Source organism: Mus caroli, unplaced genomic scaffold (assembly GCF_978045245.1).
Source record: "Mus caroli unplaced genomic scaffold, Mus_caroli_1 scaffold_16, whole genome shotgun sequence".
In the NCBI taxonomy this organism is placed as follows: Eukaryota; Metazoa; Chordata; class Mammalia; order Rodentia; family Muridae; genus Mus; species Mus caroli.
The window spans coordinates 53,793,090-53,813,773 of record NW_028227271.1 but is presented as its reverse complement, the minus strand read 5'-3'; the positions used below and the strand labels follow the sequence as shown (position 1 = coordinate 53,813,773).

Sequence of the window (20,684 nt, the reverse complement as noted above, 5' to 3'; positions counted from 1 at the left end):
AATACCTCACTTAAAATCCTTCACAATTTAAGACAAAAGTCTTCAAATGCCTTTAAAAATATAACTCATTTTTGAAATACATTTTGAAACATGGAATCAAAACTTTAGGTCATCAAAAAAAATGAGTATTTTAGTGTTATTATAAATGTCCATCATTTTTTAAGGCCCAACTTTTCTCAACCAAAATATGCATAACATAAACAAACAGGAAAATAAAAGTAATTACTAATAAAGGAATACGGAATAAGATCTAATATGCCAATGCTATCCAAAAGATAATCTACTGAAAGTAGACTGACCATAAATATTCCAAGCACAGTGATATGTATTTTCAATGCTAATCATTGCTACTATGTCTGACTGAGAAAAAAAAATGGAATGAAAAAACGAAAGGCATACATGCCAACAATGAAAACTCTACTTGTGTCTAACACACTGAAGACATTGCATAAGGATATCAAAGATGTAATGTGCAATATTGCCCAAGTTGATCAAATTTCTGGTATGTTGTTGAATTGGGCAGTCCACACATAATGAGCCTTGAGGATCAGTACAGTGCACTTTGATATTCGTGTTACTAAGGAAGTTAAATATTGTTGTTTGGGAAATCTCCTTTTTAGATCTTTGACTCCTCTCAGATTGCCCTCTATATTCTGAGATGCAGCCACCAAAATCCTAAGAAAGATAAATTATATCAAGTCATTTGAATGTCAAAGCTCCTCATTCATTCCACCTCTTTATTTCAGTTCTTGTGAACATTTGAGCTATGCCACAGACAGGTGAGATTAAAACAGGGTCCTTTAACAATGAAACCAAAGCAGAGGACTTAGTCCTGATTTTCTTTCTCTCGATCTTCTTTTTTTTTTTCTTTTCTTTTTCCATTTTTTTTTAAACATGAAAATAAACAAAAAAAAATGCAAGAATGAAGATGAGGACAACATAGCATCAGGAAGGTAATTTTAACTTCATTCGCTGGAACAGTCACAGACTGGTTAACTCTACCTGCCATCCACACTCTAAGCAATGAGACTCCCGCATCTGAGAAAGAAGCCAAACCCAACCCAACAAAACAATACAAAAGCAACTGCGAATTAATGTAAAACTGGAGTGCAAATGCCACTACAGAATGCAATAAGAACATCCGTGCTGCGGATTCCAGCAACACTTATCAAAATAATTTCTGAAATGTTTCATCTGAAACATAGACAAAGCAATAAAAAGAGAATATATGTTCATCATCTTAAGCATAACAATGGGAGTTAAGAGCTTAAAATTTAAAAAAAAAGTACTTGGAATGAATAGTTCTACCCTTGTATCCTAAGTAGGCATAAAAATATTCTCATTTCCTTCTTGTTTTCCACACCATTACACTGAGAACTTCCTTTGTTTCATGTTACCGTTTACAACTTTAATGCACACATACACACACGCACACATACACACTAGAGATACCTACTGCAATAGAAATAGTTGCTTCATTACCTTGTTTGCTACATTTGCAAATGTAAACAGCTAGGCAGAGCCAGAACTGACTCTAATGCATGATGGAATATCTTTGTTGCATACGTACACTGTAGAAAATAATTATTCAATATGTCAGGCACCATTATTTGAAATGTAATACATTAATATTTACTAGAAAAATAAGTTTTTTTTCCTATTTGTTCTCCCAACTTCTTTAATGAAATAAGTTAATCTGACAGTGCATCCAGTAGCTTGTAATATCTTCTACATCTCCGTGGCAAAAAATAAACTACTGGTTGGGACAATATAATGCAAATTATTAAAGTCAGTCCTTGTACATACATCCTTGTAGCAAGCATTGAGGCTCGACTAACAGCACCTTAAACCAATTATTTAATGTTCAATTATTTAGCCCTATTTCCCTGAGCAGTTATGCCGAGGAGCTCTCCCTTCATGGATAGTTTTTACAAAGCCTTAAGTATTAAAAGGACTATGAAGACATACTTCTAAGAAGTCTACTTAATGCTACTTAACTAAATCTGTATAAATCTAATGAAGGGATTGATTGGTACATATACCAACTGTCAGTCTGTGGTAACGTAACCTTGCATGCTGCCTGACCACAAAGTTTGGAAATTATATTCAACCAAAAGAAAATAAATAAATACAGCAGGTTACCTTGTAGAGAAATACCATGTGTTCTCAGCAAATTAAAGCCATGGCCTGACATTTGTATTTATCTAGTCTTTTGAAGTGAAGGGATTGCTTTAGTTACAATGTGCCAGTGAGATTAGTGACCAACAGGAGGTTTAAAAAATTCCAAACCGGTTCATCATCAACAAGAAAGGAATATCTGGCTAAAATAAAGTTACTACATAAGCACTGAGGACATTGTTTTAAGAGTGAATATATTTGAACAAAATGAATCTAAACTGCGAACAAAATGACTACCAAGTACTGGAACATCTAAAGGACAAAAATATCAAAGAGGGTGTGTATGTGTATGTACAGGCAGGGCTGGCCCAAAAAACATTGTGCCACCAACTGTCACGATTCTTACTGCTCGCTCAACAAGCCTAACCACAGTTCACATTTTGAGGTCTAAATCTGAAACATGGTCAATGAGAGGAGACTAATTTGAGAGGTGCCATTTTTTTTCTTCCATTGCCCTGGAGATTTATTTTCTTCTCATTTGGCTATAATTTTATGATATTTTTAGATGTAGACAACCTATTGCAGGTTTCTGAATGGATGGGCCAATAGCCAGCCTAATACTGCTGTCATATGATAGTATGTAAACTCTTTCGAATTCTAGAGAGCGTTTATATCTTTACAAACAAAATAGCTATAATTTGGTGGACCTCTGCATAGAGCTTCCGCAGTATACATTAGGTAAGATAGTTTTCACTCTAGATTTCCTTTTCTTTTTTTTTTCTTTTTTTTAAATTATCTATCAATTCCATTCTTTCTCACTGACCATATGTTTCATTTTAAAATCTTGGTAACCTACTCATCAAAAGAAAGAAATTAAAAAAAAAAAAAAGAAGGAATTTTATGTTGGATAAGGCAGGCTCTATGAATTATTTTTTTAATAGGTCTTCATAAGACATTACAAGCTATTGAATTCCCATCAAGAAAACCTATTTCTATTTAATTGTGCTAAGTGCTAAGGTTTTACTCTTTAGGTTTTCCATTTTTTTCTGCTTGTGCATTGTTCCTATGCAGGCCCCTCTGGATATGTGTTGTGAAGTCATATTTGTCCGTGCAAAGATGCTGGCATATGCTGCACTGGAAAGGTCCACTGTCACCATGGCAACTCATATGCAAAGCATACATCACTTCATCCAGAAAAACAATGCCACAGTGCACACATTTCGTTGAAAGTTCATCTTGAGTGCTTCTGTCAACTTTCTCCGTCTTAACTACATTCAAGGGACCTTCATTTTTTACAGTTGGTGGTGCCTTGGTTTTCTCCTTGGAGGCACCATTTGCAGTTGGCCCAGGTCTGGAATGCTTGATCGCCAAATCTAGAGGAATGTCATTGTCTGATGCAACAGCTGAGAAATGAGGAGGCAGATTGAAGGTGGGATAAGGCACATAGTTTTGGCAAGGATTTGGTAAGCCAGGCACATGACTCAAGTAGTGCGGATTCCCAGGAACGGAGAGCTTATATTTACTCCAGAACCGTAGCCAATCAGCTTCACTCTGGAAGTCATTATGTACAAAAGGAACTCCAAAAAGCGGGTATTGGTACTTTTCGATGGGGCTGCCTGGTGGAGAATAATTGGGATGTTTTGCAGGTCTCATGTACTTTTCAATGGGGCTGCCTCTTTCAGAACTTCCTTTCCCATCAGATACGGATGAACTATTTCCTGGATCTCCAGTACTTTCCTGAGGACTTTTTATCTGAATGTGCAAAGGCTGCATCCTTTTGTGGATATCCAGAGTTTGGCTGACCAGGACTGGCTGCTGAGCAGAATGGCTTTTAGTCAATGAACCCTGGGCTTCGTATTTACTCAGGCTCGGAAGTGGAATTTCTCTCGGATGACTTTCACTTAAGTGATCTTCTGACCTCCTCTCTAAGGGGCTTCCATTGACCTGCTCCTCCCCACTTCCCCTCTGCTGTTTGTTGAGCTGCTCAGCCTGAAGTGCCTCTGGGTTAAGGCGCTTTCTTGTCCGTCTTCTAATAATCTGCTCGCCATTGTTTTGTTTAATGATGTTTAAAGGCCTGGGAGTCTGTTGGGAACACACACAATACATAAAAGAGAAACATTAAAAAATAAATTAAATGCATCAAAAATTCCTCACAACCATAAACAACACTGAAATTCATAGTGAGAATAGCCTTTATGCTACTAATCTCTTCTTTCTGCCCTAGGCAAAATTGAAGAAAGTAACCAAGGCGTAGTGTTTTAAGCTAAATAAATAATATCCATCTTTGAAGGGCTGTGGTGGAGGAGCAGAAAACTTTAATTTCCTTGAAAGCAGTGTTTTCAGCCTAAGAAGATTTGGCGACTGTCACTACTAATGAAAAGTACTGAGGAAACCATTTGAAGAAATGATTTTTCTACAATACAACAGCTCTTGAGTTATGAAAAGATACCTCCGCTAAGGAATTTGGTGGGTAAGTACTGGCAGTAGAGAAAAAACAAAACAAAGAAAAATTATGCATTGCTACATCCTAGCTACTAAAACATGTTTCTCCCCTGGATCATTTCATGTAGCAAAGATCTAACATGATGGTGTCTACAACTGTCTTCTTGTTTAAGAAAAGGAAACAAAACAAAAAGCCCCTTGCCCTCGGCCCTCCCCCATGAAAGATAAAGGTCTACACAGACACATCGGGATATATGTACAACCTTAAGAGGAAATTAAGAAACTAAGGTAGGAAGAGCCAGGCTTTAACCAAGCTGGTCCTTCCATCCTCCATCAACAACCACGAGAAAATCAGTTTCTGCTGCTATAAGCCATTCAGTCAGCCTAAGTGTTTTTTCATGATGGTTTAAGCTGACTAACACAAACCTATTTTTAAAGAACTGCAAAGGTAAATATATGTTATTTGTACCAGGGCATACATAATCAAACGCAACCTATTGTCAGGACTGTGAGAAAAAAAAAATCATCGCATGAATTTTTTGGCCTTAATTTTACTCTTCTGTTTTGATAATCTCTGCATATTCACTACTTGTTCACAGGTAAAGTATTAGTTAAGTATTGCAAACCTAAATTCCTTTGCATGTTTGGTTCAGATAACTGAACTGTGATTCCAGTGGACTTGAAATGAATGTCGGCTATCCATTCAGCTCCAGTATTGCATTCAGCTTAGACATTTCATGATTGGTACCTATGTACATGTTCAGTGTATGACAACAATGAGGATGTAAGATTATAAAAACCCTGCTTGCAGAAAAATTCTAATTTTGATTTCTAAAATGAAATAAGTAGGTATAATAAATTAATGTAAATTTATGGACTAAATTTCAGTAGAATGTTCAGATGGTCTGATTTTTTTTTCCAAAATATTATTGATAATTACTGCATATATAAACATATAATTTGCGAATAACTCATAAAATAGCTGAGACTTCAGTACAAAAGAAAACATTTTAGATATTAAAACAACATAAATAAGAACTTTGGGAGAATATTTCTATTGCCACTAGGTAGGCTGATAGAAATAAAAATTACATACTTGTTACTGGTTATACAAATACTGGTTTCAGAATGAAAAACCTAGTTGGATTGGACATGCCATATACATTTGTATTATAAAGTAAAAAGTACATAATATTTAGTCTCTATACTACAAAGAAGCCTGAAATTTAATTTATTCTTATAATTTTCATAATTGTTGTGTAATTTTTGTGTGCATACAATTTGTATGTATTTTCATTTATGATAAAATACAAAAGAACCTCAAATCTGAGACCATCTTGCCTCTGCGGAGATGAATATTAAAATAATTTTGAAAAAAAGTTTGGTGTATTTCACAGTGGTTAAATTATCATAATTTGGCTGAACAGCAATTTAATTAATTCTTGGCCTGTTGATTGGCCAAAGTTCAATTAAAATCATTAATGTCAGTGCTCATTAAACAGAGGGTTGTTGCTGTGCTTAAATAGTGAGGGTTAAAAAAATGCAAAGTGGCAGTAAGGGTCTTTCTACCAACTCTATGCTAATGACCAAGGGCTTTACAGTATTCTCAATTAGCACCATTGCTGGCACTGGGCATGTTTTTAAAAAGTGTTTTCAGTGTCCACTTACTAAGATGTTTTGTCTCAAATTGTATTCCCCATAGCTCTAATCCTTTCTCTGGCCTGTGCTAAGAGCTGTGGTAAGATGCCAAATAAAGTAAAAAAAAAAAAAAAAAAAAAAAAAAGGCACAGGGAAAACTATTTACTAAGTGGGGCATTGGTACTCTGAAGTCAGCACATGACAAAGATGTACTTACTGTCTAAACTATAAAAACAGTCTCTAGAAACTTAAAAATTCCTGCTTAGAATCTGGGGGAATCTGCCAGTTTATGTTCAGTTACAGAGTTAAAAACTAAAATTTTAGGTGAAATGCATTCAAATAACCCCCATGAGCCAAAGCCAGCCAGCAGGAGATCTCAGGCATAGGGCACCTGCATCTCTTCCACTGTGTGACTGAGTGCCCCCTGGATTCATGTGTATCAGGCCTGGATTGAAGTATTAGCCCTGTGCTGATCCTTCCAGCTTGCAAACAGCCTAAATGGTTCATTAAAATCCAAAAGGTAAAGTGGAATGGGAACATTCAGGGTGCTTCTCTTTCTCTCTTAAAATACTGTTAGTTTTTGAGGTTTCTCTTCCTACATAAATTAATCCCAGCCAATTCAGTTAACAGGTAGTTCAACTACTAACATAGTTCAACTATGTGAAGTTTCCAGAAATCAATCATTTTCCTATGCTAAATCAAAGAAGCATAACGCATTACTAATGATCTCAAATGTATCTCCTATAACATAAAAGGTCCTTTCCCAATAAATCATATATACACCCAAAATAACTGTATTAAACAACCCTGCAAAGACAGAGAGCAGAAGCAATGGAAGAGGACGTATCAGTCGTGGTCAGGTCAGCTCATCTGTGTAAGCTTCCTCTAAAGTGTTAGGATAAGTTCTTACCGAGTGAAGTTTCTGGTAGAGACCACATGCATTGCATACATATCCGCCATTTGCATTCTTTCGCCAGAGAGAGGTCTTTGTGGTCAGGCAATTGGCACAAAAAACACCAGATCCTCTTCGCCTCTGAAATGGGAGGGAGAAAAAAAAAAAAAAAAAAAAAGAAGCAAGGTCAGAGGTGAGTCACATGATCCAGAGAGTAAGTCCAAATCAACCAAGGAGTTTTGTCTTTAGACTCCCAACAATGACAGTATAAAACCACACTGCCCATAATGAGGTCAGGTTCAATTGTGTTTAATAGGCACCGCTGATTTTCATTATAATTAACCCTACAGTGATGGATGAGGTGTGTGGAACACCAAAGGCTTTTCACAGAAACAGCTTTAACTTTTTGAACTTTGGGTTGCATGCCTTTAATGATGGCTCGCTCCTAAATGCTCAACCCTAAAACATACCTTTTAAAAGTGTCAAAACAAAACGAAAAAAGACAGCACAGGGCAAGATGTTGAAAGTAGCTTGGAATATGCTACCTGAGACTTCAAATATGGGTTAGAGCAGTTCACTATGGCAAGCGTTTACCGTGAAACCAGACTGGTTACCTTTTGTATGCCATTCCTATAACAAAAGTATTAGGAGAATACAAGATGGCCAGTGCTTCCCTTGTGATTATGAAATCAGAAAGAGAACCCCCTCTATTCCCCAAACCTGAGCAGACCTTTAGACATTGCTGCCTAGGTGAAGCATAGCATTGTTAATGCAAACCCTTTCGAGGTGTCTGCTGAAGTCAGACAAGACCCTCCTGTCACTGGCTCTTTATCTACTCCGACCTTATAATTGGAAATCCGAAGAGCTTGTTGAATTACTATGTTGATTTGAGAGGTCTGAATTGTGCAAACACCAAATCCAAAAATTATCTAAGAATATTGAAAAGTTGCTAATTAGGAATGCTGGTTGCATTTTTTCCCCCCTGAGCAAGTAATGATTCTGCCGACTTTTCATTTAAACAAAAGTCAGACTGTGTGTAGGCACAAATAGGAACAGGCAGGAAATGGAATACTCTTGAAAAAAAAAATGCTCAAATTGTGGCTCAGCTCTCCTTTTGCAGCAAAGCCTTTAATGATAGAATAGGCCTGTGAGATAAGGAGTGGGAAAAGTCTTGCTGTAACCTAATTTTATTATAAATTAAATATTACAAACACCATAAGTCAAAATTTCAGGGATTCATAAAATTTAGGCAATTTATTTAACTAAAGTCTATACTGTAGGGGAGTGGTGTGCCTGCCAAAAAAATACAATGGTTATAATTGTACTCTGATACATTTCAAATGGAAAGCTTTCTGCAGACATAATTTTGGCTTCGAGACTGGAACACTTTCTTGGCATTGAAAGGGCATTTGATTCATCGGGTGTTTCACAATCTATCACTAAAAAGACCTGGTGAGCAGCCAGCTCCCTATAGGGTAATTTTTCCATCCAGATGCAAGTGCTATCAGAGGCCCTCGTCAGCTAAACTAATTATGATCTTGCAATTGCTGATGCCTGCCCACTCTAACATTCGACATCCTCCATTAATCACCAATACAAGGAAAATGAATGAAACGTAAAGAAATGAGGGCCGCTAAGCTGCACAGCTATAAAAGTCCGAAATGAGAGCAATAACTTAACAAGATTGGGGGGCTGTTTTTAGTGAGCACAAAAGTCAGGCTAACAATTGCCCTTTTAAACCAAGAACACGATTTCATTAGCGTGGCCGTTTGTGCCACTTTAGGTGATGCAATAAAAGCTAGATTTTCACAAACATAATCTCCAGCTCCCCTTTGCCGCCTGCCCCAAACACCCGTCAGATCCAGGAACGCAATGCGAGTTTCTCCACAGCAGCACTATCAACCACTAGAAGCAGAGGTCTGTGGGTCCCGATTGGGGTCTGCTCCAGAAGCAGACAGCAAGCTGCAATCTAGAAACCAACAAGCAATCCTAGGTTGCATTTAGGAATCAAACGCAGCACCATTTATCCAAGGGAAGCTGAGGGTGGGGGTGGAGTTAGGTTTAACTGTTAATGTTTCATGGTGCCATCTTGTCATTGCCCTAGATCTAAGAAACACAATGGTATATTGGCTCCAGCGTGAGCGACACTAAGTGTGCATAAATGTCCTTATGGAAACCAAACCACATGCATAGCCCAGGCCACTGCTCAGGTCTGAATGTGAAATGATTCCCCGCCCCTCCCCATCTTGCTTCCCTTTTTTTATGTCCTCAATACCTGACACAGCATGCCAAGTGGGTGTATTTCTTTTTTCGGTGAGCATTTTAATCCTTGCACAATCTGATGTCTAATTCGTTTGCCCTTCATTAGTAGGGGGGAAATCCTGAAATTACGGCATTTGTTTTCTTAGCTGTATCTCACACTTAACAGTTACATACAGTTCAATTAAAGTCACTGTATTTTTTAGGACAAAACATATCTTAATTTAAATCTATCAGATGTACTTTGAATTCTCAAACTCATAATCAAAATGGCTTAGAGGTTACAAATCAGTTTGAGAACTAAGGCTACCATATTCAAACTTGTTTCTGTTCTTCACTAGGACCTACTATAGGAAGTGCTACCTAACTTTACAGGGCTGAAATGTCTCCTGGGCTTACGGTGCAAACTGTATTCTGATAAGAGAATCAGGGTATTCATACTGTATAATAGATACTATTAAAACATGGCAGAGATGAAATAACTTGATTGATAAATGCCTAGGAAGTCTACATATCCATTAAAAGAATTCAATGATGGCTACACATTTTATGAAAAGAAAATGTTTAGTTTTGTTTTCACTAAATGTCATCACTGAACACTCAAGACGTGCTTAACATATCCAGTTACGTACCGTCAGCTAGCTGTATCTCACTCGGACTTATCTTATCAATTATGAGAATGGAAAACTGAGTCAGAGTGGAATATCTAGGTGTTCACACCTACTCAATAGGAGGGTGCTGGTGCTCGGGTGGAGAGTGGGAGGGAGGTGAGAAGTATTTCACACGGAAGATGTTAAGTCTCATCTCAACAAATTTAGCACTTTGAAACTTGCGGAACCATGTCTCGGAGGCACCAAAACTTCTTGAAGCGGCAGAGAAGATCGAAAATGTGTACCCTGTCCCCAGCTTAGTAACCACAGAACCTCATCTCTCTAGGCGGGACAGAACACAGGAAGGGATTTCCCTGGGGGTATGCACTTCCTGGCTCCACTCCCAGGCAGAACAAGGGCCAGTTAGCAAAAGAATGTAGAAGAGGCTCTTCTGCCCACCTTTGTAAAGAAGCTTTACCCTAACTAAAAGAAACTCTCTACGAATGGATTCGAAGCCTATCCTGCATGGCTGAGGTTACGGTTTCTCCTTTACAGTGAGCTTCTTAAAACCAGAAGACGCCAAGGACGGTGCTGGAAACAGCGGTGCTTATGATTTAGTTTCACCATTAGTATTCACTTCTATTTTTGAAATAAAACTTAAATATGTTTCCTGCGGATTAAGAGGATTAATCTGAGTTCGGAAGCAACAGTAAATTATGTATAGGGAATAACATCGAAAAAAACAATGCAAGGTGTAGTCTTGTTTGTCACATTTATTTTGGGACAAAACAGCAATGCCAGTTTTGGTAGGTGTTAGAGTTACCAGACCAGGCAAGGCCAAAGCCTGAACTCTCCATTATAATCGTCATATATTACTGACGGTTCTGCATGTCCAAGTGCAGTTTAAATCACAAGTTTCACCATTTCCTACAAGCTGTTCTTAAGAGATAGTAATAAACATGTACTGCTTTGACCCTATGCTAGGGAATGGAGAATTACAGGTCTGGAGTAAGGGCAGTGCTGGTGGAGGGAAGAAGAGGGAAAGTAGCTAGTGTATTACACCACCTGTCATTCCTAAGGAATGTACTTAGCCCTAATCTTTCCTCCCTGGATAAAGGAACGCTACCGCTAACTACTTAAACAGAGGCACAGAAGATGTTGACACAGACCAAGCACATCTTCTAATTCTGCCTGCTTTTACTGGCTGCTACAGTGATAGAAGGTTGTCCTCTAACCCCAAACCTACATAAAGTCCTCTCAGCTATTCACTTCTACAGCAGAAACAGCCCAGCATCTATAACCAGCATTTCAAGAAAGTGAAGCATCTTTAGCCTTTACGTTCACATCAAAGCCCTATAGGAGTGTCATTAATACCCAACCAAGCTTTGCTCAGACAAGGGTGTGCTTCCTCAGTTAGTTACATGTCTTTTGATGCAGAGATTTGCTTAATCCAGATACGACACAAGGGGAAAAAAATAACCTAAATTGTTTCAGCTGCTTTTATTGCTTATTTTATTTTATTACTTGAGAATCATCCAGTAACAGAAATTTTAGGGTTTTCATGTTTCATTATTAAGAAGAACTGAATTCGCTTGATTAATAAAATGAAACCTTGATTGAATTATTTATTCAAGTGGCTTAACATTCAGAGACAAGACTATTCATTTCTATGATATTAAAAGTCTCCACTGGCAAAGACAGTTCTGGAGAAATGATCTTTTATAATAGTTTTCTATGAATAAGAACCATTCTGGGACCATGTAATTATATAACAAGCCTTGATAGGAAGAATATTTACTCTCATTTTTTATGGTTTTATATCTTAGCCATTTTAAATCAAATCAATCTGAAACTTGATATACATGCTGTTACTCTGGATGTGCCTCAAATATTTTTAACTCTTTAAATATTTTCTGTGTTTATTTGATTATATCAAGAATTCTTTGCAAATTTCATTTTAGAGAAACACACAGATGGCTACGATAGAACCTTCTGGTTCAATTTTGCAGTAATAAAATTTCAGTGGTAAGTTTAATTCAATTCAGTTCTGGGAATAATTATTGAGTGTCCAGCCTGTGCCTGGCACTGTGCTACAATCTGGGGTCTAAGCAATACACAACTTCCCATGGCCTGGGATCTTGCAGATTTTCTGGTGGACACAGAGTTGAAGTGCTGAGAACTTTCATGAGCGCCAAAAGCCAATTAAATGGAAAGCTTTTCAAAGCATTTCCCATACACACAACTTTTAAGGATTAATTTTTTTCTAATGATGAGAAGATAAACTATTGGTGAGCATTTATAATAATATGTAACATTCTAGAATTTTGGAAACAAGTTCATATTTATTTATTGTACATCGGTAAAAATATACTACCAATAAGACTCAACAAATTGGACTAAATATGATTTAATGATGTTCACCTATGAGATCCATTCTAAGTACTTATCTGTTATTAGACAAATACTGAATACTGTTTTACGGCTAATTACTTTCATTTACCACAATGAGATGTGAATGCCGCCATATTTGCATTCTCTTTCTCCAGAAATAGAAGTGGTTTATTATACACGATCCCACTGTACACCAGGGAGAAGAAAATACAAACAGTGAAGAGTGGGAAGTGATCAGCTTTACTTGAACAGCCAGAATCATCTGAGAAGGACAAGCTGGCCAATAATTTAACAAGAAAAGGCCAAAATTTCTGCCAAGAGAAAACAACAGTCACCGATATTCTGGCTGACTTTTGTTCCAAATAATATTATGAAGAATCAGTTGAAATGGGCTGTACAGCATAATTGTGCCTGCTTTAAAACAGCCCTGGCTGTCCTCAGATTTCTTGCCAGAAAACCAAAGGGACTTCATAAGGTTCACCCAAGCTCCCATTCTATAATCACCTGTTTCAGTTCCGCACATCACTGACGAGTGTTAACTAAACATATATCTCAGGAGCAATAGCACAACTCTTGCTCTACAATAGGAAGCAATGTACATTCTAGCTATCACACATTATATCCAGGTACAGTGTGTATATGATCTTTCCCATGATGCTTAAGTATAGTGGACCAGCCACTGTAAGGGTGCCAGAACATTGGTCCTATCTTTTTTAATATGCAACACATGATCCCAGCAGCAAATAACAGAAAACCAAAATTTCCCAATGCATGTCTCACACACACTACTCATACAGTATTCAAGCATGATTACTTTAGAGATTTATTACGTAGATAGAAAACTCACTTCTTAGGTCTGAAGATGATATCACCTTTCTTTGACATACCCTACGTTTGGCAAATGAGCTAACCAGCAATCCACGGTACTTACAAATTATGCCACAGCATCAGAGCTGGAAAAGGCCAGTTTTTTAGACTTCTGGCCCATGCTGTTTCTGTAATAACACTCTGCTGTCACAGCAAGTATGCATTTGGACAGCTAAAAATATGGTCGAAAATTTATGTCTGCACTGTCGTTTTTCATTCCACGTGAAAGTCATTATTGTTCAAAGATCTACTGAAGTTCCTCTATGCTTCTATTTCTGCCACCATGGAACTGCTTTCACCTTTAGCTACATTTACTGGGTATTTGTTTTTCTTCAATGCCAGTAACAAAATCTGACACTGAAAAATATATATTTAAAGGCTTTGGTGGGGGGACTGTTAAACAATTTAGCACCTTCTAATAAAACTGCTGCTACGGGGAAAATACATGAATTGGTTCTGCTAATTTATTGTGTATTTTATTTATGGGATATATTTTATAAGCACATCTATCATGAGAATAATTCACTATATAGAACCTCACTGGCAGAGCACTATTTTGTAGTAAGTGTACAATACACAGTTATCAGCTTCCCAACATAAAAATGGAGAAACCCACCCAAACCGTAGTTCTCACTTTATAGTGATGAGTGTGATGTGAAAGAAACAAAAATACCCATCATTTTTAGGTTAGTTACCTAGATAATAACTGGCCCATGAAACAGTACTGTCCTCAATGCAGTTATTTATTAAATCATACTTAAATGACTTCTAACATATGGGAATTGTACATTCTTATAAAAAGATATCATACTTTCCACAGAAAATACTAGGCATGCAAATTTCCTCACAAACAACTTCATAATGTTCAAATGACTGCCCCTTTCAAGATAATCCATTGAGAACACAGGATTCTAAGTATATTGGATCCCAGTGAAATATATGTTTCCAGCTTAGATTTGATGTGAACAATTAGGTATTATTCTTCATTTGTTGATGAAGTAAATGATGATGACAGAATAGTGCTTTAACTTACATACCATCAAAAAAAGATATGCTGATTTCAGAGCAGGTGGAATGGCCTTGTCACTAATTTGCTTGCCATACAAATGTGGAAACTTCAGATCCTCTTACGAATCCAGCTACAGTGCCAATACTTTAGAAACAAAGAAAGGTGGGCGCATGGAGTTCCCTGGTTGGTCAGCTTAGAGGAATTGGGAAGTGCCAGAGTCAGTGAAAGACCCTACCTAAACTAAGTGGGAGAGCCATTGAATAACATACCCACTGTTGATTCCTGGTCTGTACATGTGCATGGACCCATGAATGAACATGTTCACATTCACATGAATCTATCACCCAGATATACCATAGACATGCAGATCCCAACACACACACACACACACAAACACGACTACATCAGTATATCTTCATCTTAATGTCTAGGCAAAAGAACATGATCAATTTCCACTGAATATTTTTGAATGATTATCTGATACAGGTTTCATTGAGTACTTTTTATCTCCTTTTTAATAATCCATTTTGCACTTAAATTATGTATATGCATACCAAGGGCCTCACCTCACCTGACAATTTCAAAATGATTCTGATAGACATATGTTATTATTCTTCCATCTACTCTAAGGATGAGAAAACTGAGGCCTAGTGATATTTCACAATTGTCAGTTAGTAAGCCCAGGATAAAAACAGACCTGCCTCATTTCAGAACTATGGTTTCTAGTAGAATTTTTTAATCTTATTATTATGGAGGCGACTTGGGGGAAGTTTTATCCAAAGCACTTCACTATAGCTGCCTTGAAAGAACTCCTATCTTTTCATCCTATAGACAATTGGAATTATGTAAGTTTAAAAGGTAACAGAAAGAAATGGCTCATCCTTGCTCTGAGGTTGACAGCTAGAAGAAGAGAGCATGTGGTTAGTGGTGGAAAACGGATGGGGGCACATGGAAAATATAACATATGTGCTTTGATCCAGATATACCTAAACATAGTGTCTGGATTGAGAGTATAGTTGGTGACCCCAGTGATAGACCCTAACAACGCCTATCTCATGTAAAGGATGCTGTATTCTAGGACTCTACTTTTGTACATGACTTGGCTAGAGATGAGACAGAAAAAAAAATGATGCTGGCGTTTCAACATGTTGTATAAACAAACATGTCAGATAACAAATTTATTACCTTAACTTTACCCATTTATATATTTTCAGGAATAAACCTTTCACAATACTGGGTGGCATTAGCATACAAGATCATTATTTGCTAAGTCAGAAGGATAGTTCTTTTAACCAAATGTATCAAGAAGCAGATAATTTGAAAACATTAATTTTCATTACTCTTGTTTTATTTGTGTGTACACATTAGCATTTTTGTCTACTGATGAAGCATGAATTTTTTGATTCCATGAGTTAGACACTTTCCATTTAACCAAAAAGAAAACATCCTCTACTCCAAACACTTCAGGTTCTCCAGTCTAGATGATATGACATAAATAAAATGTTGAAAAAGAGTATTAATCCTCTTATCCCAAAGATGGTAGCTATTGTATCTATCCTATTACAACATCAGCATCAACACAGACATACCCATAAACACACTCTAAACACATATACACACACAAACAAATTCACACATATAAAACACACAAACATGCACACACATACATGTACACACAAACACACATACACAAACACACACAAATACACATACATGCACACACAGACTCATATACACAAAACACACATACACATATATACACACACAAACATATACACAAAAAACTCACAAATATACACATAACATATACAAATATATACACATAAATACATACAAACACACAAAACTTTTTAGAGGTAATACAAGTATTACGCATAGAGTACAAAAACAATCACAATGATATATAAAATCTGTATTTTTCAACATTACAGTCGGTGACACATTGCACTTTCTCAGATATTTGGTTCAAAATATGAGTTTTAAAAAACACTAGTGTGTGTGTGTGTGTGTGTGTGTGTGTATGTGTGTGTGTGTGTGTGTGTGTGTGTGTGTGTGTGTGTGGACATGTGCATGTTATGTACAACTAGGAAAAATGAGGTTGAATTTCACCCACATTTGAATCTTTTACATACTTTAAAGACTTATGACTTTTGAATTCAGCCTTGTGTTTCCTAGGGACACATGAAATGGTAGTTATTTAAAGAGATGATGCCAAGGGCTGAAATAGGCACCTGGTATATGATATCATTCTTCAGACAGATGCCCCATCTTTATTGAGAGCTCCTTGACGACTACAGGTAAACAGAACATCAGCAGACAACTTCATTATCAAAGCACCGTGCAGACAGGAAAACTGAAGCTGATTTGTAAAAGTTTCCTTAACAATAATGACGTATTTTCATAATAACTGAAACCTTTCATGGGAAGACTGCTTCTTTAGTAACTGTCCCAGTAAATTACTCACGAAAGTTCTGTAAGAGTCTGCCCCCACCCCTCATCAAATAGCTCACGTACATGACCTCCTTTTCAATTACCAACTTTTCTGCAGTTCCATCTGTAAAAAAGAGCACATACCTTATGCTGCCTCTCTCTGCTTTTGCACATTAGTGTGGCTGCCTTCAGCTGCTCAAGACAAAAGCCATGAGTGTCTTTGCTTGGATGTGTGTGTGTCTGTGTGTGTGTGTGTGTGTATATGTCTGTGTAATACACACATATATGTTTATATATGATTCAATCATACACTTCCTTGTACCTAGCCCTCTAAGTGATCTGAACTTTGTTAATCACACTGCATCATAAGCCACAGCACGAACTATCTCTTCACACCAAGGACACTCAAGGTGTCTGCTCAGTCATCAGTACCAGGACGAACAGTTAAAATCTCCTCTAACTTTGGCACTTTATACATTAGGCATAATATCAGAAAATCAAACCTGAGACCTTGCAGTGCAAATGCAGACATAAGCCTCCTGCAGAGTGAGCTTTCTGCAAATAGAATAGAGTAACTTTTGGAAAACTTTACTTCCCTGCCTCATGTCTTTATTCCTTCTGTGAGGATGTCTAAGCTTGCCGTGAATAGACATCATTAAGCTGCCTATAGTATCTGCAGAAGACATAACTAAGATATAGCTAAGAATTGCCAACCAATGGTCCGAGTACCCACAAGAAATACATCTCCTTATTATGAGGATAATGAACTTTAAAAAGAAAATTCTATATTCTAAATTATATTCTAAATATATGAATATTCTAAATTCATATTCTAAAATTGAAAAATTAGGGCAACATTAATAAATATGCTGAAATGCAATGCCCAAAACAGAAGAAAAAATTAAAAGAAAACTTAATAGCATATTGTTTCTATCTTGCGTAACCCATTTTTATTTAAAAAATACTATACTTACATCAAACTATTCATGGTAAGCTATTCTTCTCTTGGTTAGGGCTGTCTGGAGTACCCATAGAGGGACTATGTCTAGCTTTTTATATATTACATGGTTTTAAATCACCAAACAGCTTTACATTCTTGGCATTCAGAGTAAAAAACAGACTACAGGCGTTAATAATTTGTATTGAAAGTTGTACTTAGGGACCTGAGGGATTCTGAAAAGATGGACTTAATTCTATTTTAACATTCATATTATTGTAGCATTGCTTATAATGGGCACATTGAATTATTGACAATTTAGTTCAAGAGAACTCTATCAGAAGAAGTATTTTTGACTGAGTTATCTTTTTAAAACAAAATGTTTGTGGCCATAGGCAAATGATGTGCCTGGAAGAATCCAATTTTAAGTGTAGCTTTTCAATGAAATACAAATTGTCTCATTTCTGAAGAATTTGTAAATAGTTTCACTTTGCTGAAATTCAAAACAAAAATTGGGCACCTTGCATATACTCCATATTCTCTGAGATCAGAAGGAGGTCTTGTTGATTCAAGCTTCTAAACAAATTACAAAACATATGGGAATTGCATATGTGGACATATGCATTTAAATATGTGCTCACATTGCAAACATATGATATGCATGTATATATACTGAAATAAATAAAGCCATCCAATGAAACACTTTCAGTAGTAACCCAGAGTGCAAAAACATAGCTTGATTTCATTTTCATTACGTCAGTATGATATATTGTGAGTGTGAGTGATACCTGCATACTGGCATGGTCTTAAGAGGGTCCACAATTTTCTTGCAGTGTAAATATAAATACAAATGGTCAAGAATATTTAAATTAATCATATAACATGAATTTGTATGTAAAAGGATTGTATAAGAGCATGATAGAGAACTCAAGGATGTGTACTCTACTCCAGTTTAAAGATGATTTACTTTAGCAGGTGGAAAGGAATATAAACAAGTCTATCACTGCTTGTTTTATCATCAGCCTCTTTGATTCCTGGGTTCTAGAGTACTCTCGGCTCTCACACATACCTAAATAACAGATATGAACATGGGGCTTGATGCTGAGCTTTTCTTTCTCTCTTCACATTAGAAGATATTGAATATTTCAAGAAATAAACTTTACATTATAATTGCATACCTGCATACCTTTCGACCACATGGTATAGCTCAATACCTATGGCAATATGTTTATTGATATATGACGACTTACATGGAAAAACTTCATTCATATTTTTCACATGAACAAAGACTCTGTGGATGATGATCTAAGACTTCTTTGTAGAAGTCATGACTTTTAAATGGTTCTCCATTTTTAATTACACATGTCAAATTATGAGTACCTCTCCCACCTCTTTTTTTTTTTTTTTTTTTGGTGTTGTTTTGTATTTTTTTCCTTCAGTATCCTTACTTCCCATTCCTGCTTTTTTTTCATTGTGTTTTAAGACTTTAAGAATTGCAGCACATAAATCCACATTGGTAATAGATTCAGTGAGATGATAACCAAGAGACTATCAAAGATACACATTTCTTTGTTTGATTTGAGACAGGGACTCCTTGCTGCTCTGGAACTCACTATGTAGACCAATGAGTCTAGTCTCCAACTCACTAAACTCTTTCTACCTTTCCTTCCCAAAAGTTGAGACTAAAGGTGTGAACCACCATGACCGTCACAATATACATATCTTATGTAAAAAATGAAGTGTGAATTTGGGGAAAGAATTAATGAATTTTGGAACTGTCTCAAATATGGATCACATTGCTTTAGGCCTACTCTGTATATTTTCCCCAGTTACAGGAAGTTTCTTTCTTTACACAATAAAGCTATAAAGATTATATACATTAACCATAAAAATGAATATTTAATTCATGGAAACAGAAAGTTGATTACTTATATTTGTATAGGTTCATACCTAGAAAAATGAATAATAATTATTTGGGAATGATATCTACAAATCATATTGCTTTGTAATCTGAATAATATTCTCAGTTAAATATACATATATACATTTAAACATAGTTAAATATATATGTCTCTATATGTCTACATAGCCTTTTAAAATGTGGTTTGAAGGCCTTTTATTCTAATATACCTAAAATCTTTAAAGAACAATGAACTTATATTTTATTATATAAATTAAAATTTAAATTCTTTTTGTTTCCAAATTTAGAAGATTATATTTGACCAAGGAGATAAAATACCTCTTTGTGGAAAATGTGGATGTGATGAATATACTGTGAACTCAGTGGCTCTCATTTATCTCAGCAGACATTTGGTGAGGAATCAATTTATATATTATTAACATTTTAGATACTCTATGTTTCACAGACTGTATTATTTGCTGATTTTAAAGTCAAGCCATCCTTTTACTCTAACATCTATAATTTTTTGTAATTCATTAAAACATATGAATATTTTCAGATAGACATTTTTACTTACTAAGTTGAATATAAAGCTAAATTTCATGTAAACACATGCGCGTGCACGCACACACACACACACACACACACACACAAACTTGGTAAAATAAAGGAAGACATGACTACTATCATTCTTTAAATCCACTCCAAAGAAGGAAGGCAAATGTATAAGTATAAATTGACTGGTACTAGTTTAAAATCTGAAATGATTCACATTTTCAAAAAACATGTGAAGTATTTCCTAAAGAAAAGAGTCAAAATTTTAAAGAGAATAATTAGCAGAGGTTTAGCTAATTAGTCAATCTAACACAGGCCTTTTATGTGCATAGTTTTACAAATTTCAGAAAATGACCAAATTATTCCACTTATATCATTAACTTGACCCCTTCTAGGACTTGGCCTCTCTAATAGATTTGTTTTATAAGGTATGACATTGTGAACAGCTGTGCTAGTCTTCCTTGAACTTGACATTTCTGTAGAGGATGAAAATAGTCATGATTCTTTAAAGCATGCCTACTTCTTGATAATAGTGAGGAAGGGAGCAATCACATATGGAGAAATAATGGCATTTTAAAATGCAAGGACTCATGAAATTAGTAACATCCTGACTGTTGAACAAATGATGTAGAAGAGAGTTGAAAGTATCTTACAAA

General features: G+C 36.1%; 1 protein-coding gene across 7 annotated transcripts in view; it reads right to left on the bottom strand.

Moving 5' to 3' along the window:
• Positions 1–853: 853 nt before the first annotated feature.
• Positions 854–20,684, bottom strand: part of Trps1 (transcriptional repressor GATA binding 1) — a 233,451-nt gene continuing 213,620 nt past the window's right edge. For all 7 annotated transcript variants that reach the window (XM_029469683.2, XM_029469682.2, XM_029469681.2 and 4 more), the window contains 2 exons: positions 7,109–7,231; positions 854–4,200 (listed from right to left, as the gene is read on the bottom strand). In XM_029469683.2, the coding sequence (XP_029325543.1) occupies positions 3,139–4,200; positions 7,109–7,231 (1,185 nt within the window). In that variant the 3' untranslated portion in view covers positions 854–3,138. The remainder of the gene's footprint in view (positions 4,201–7,108; positions 7,232–20,684) is intronic.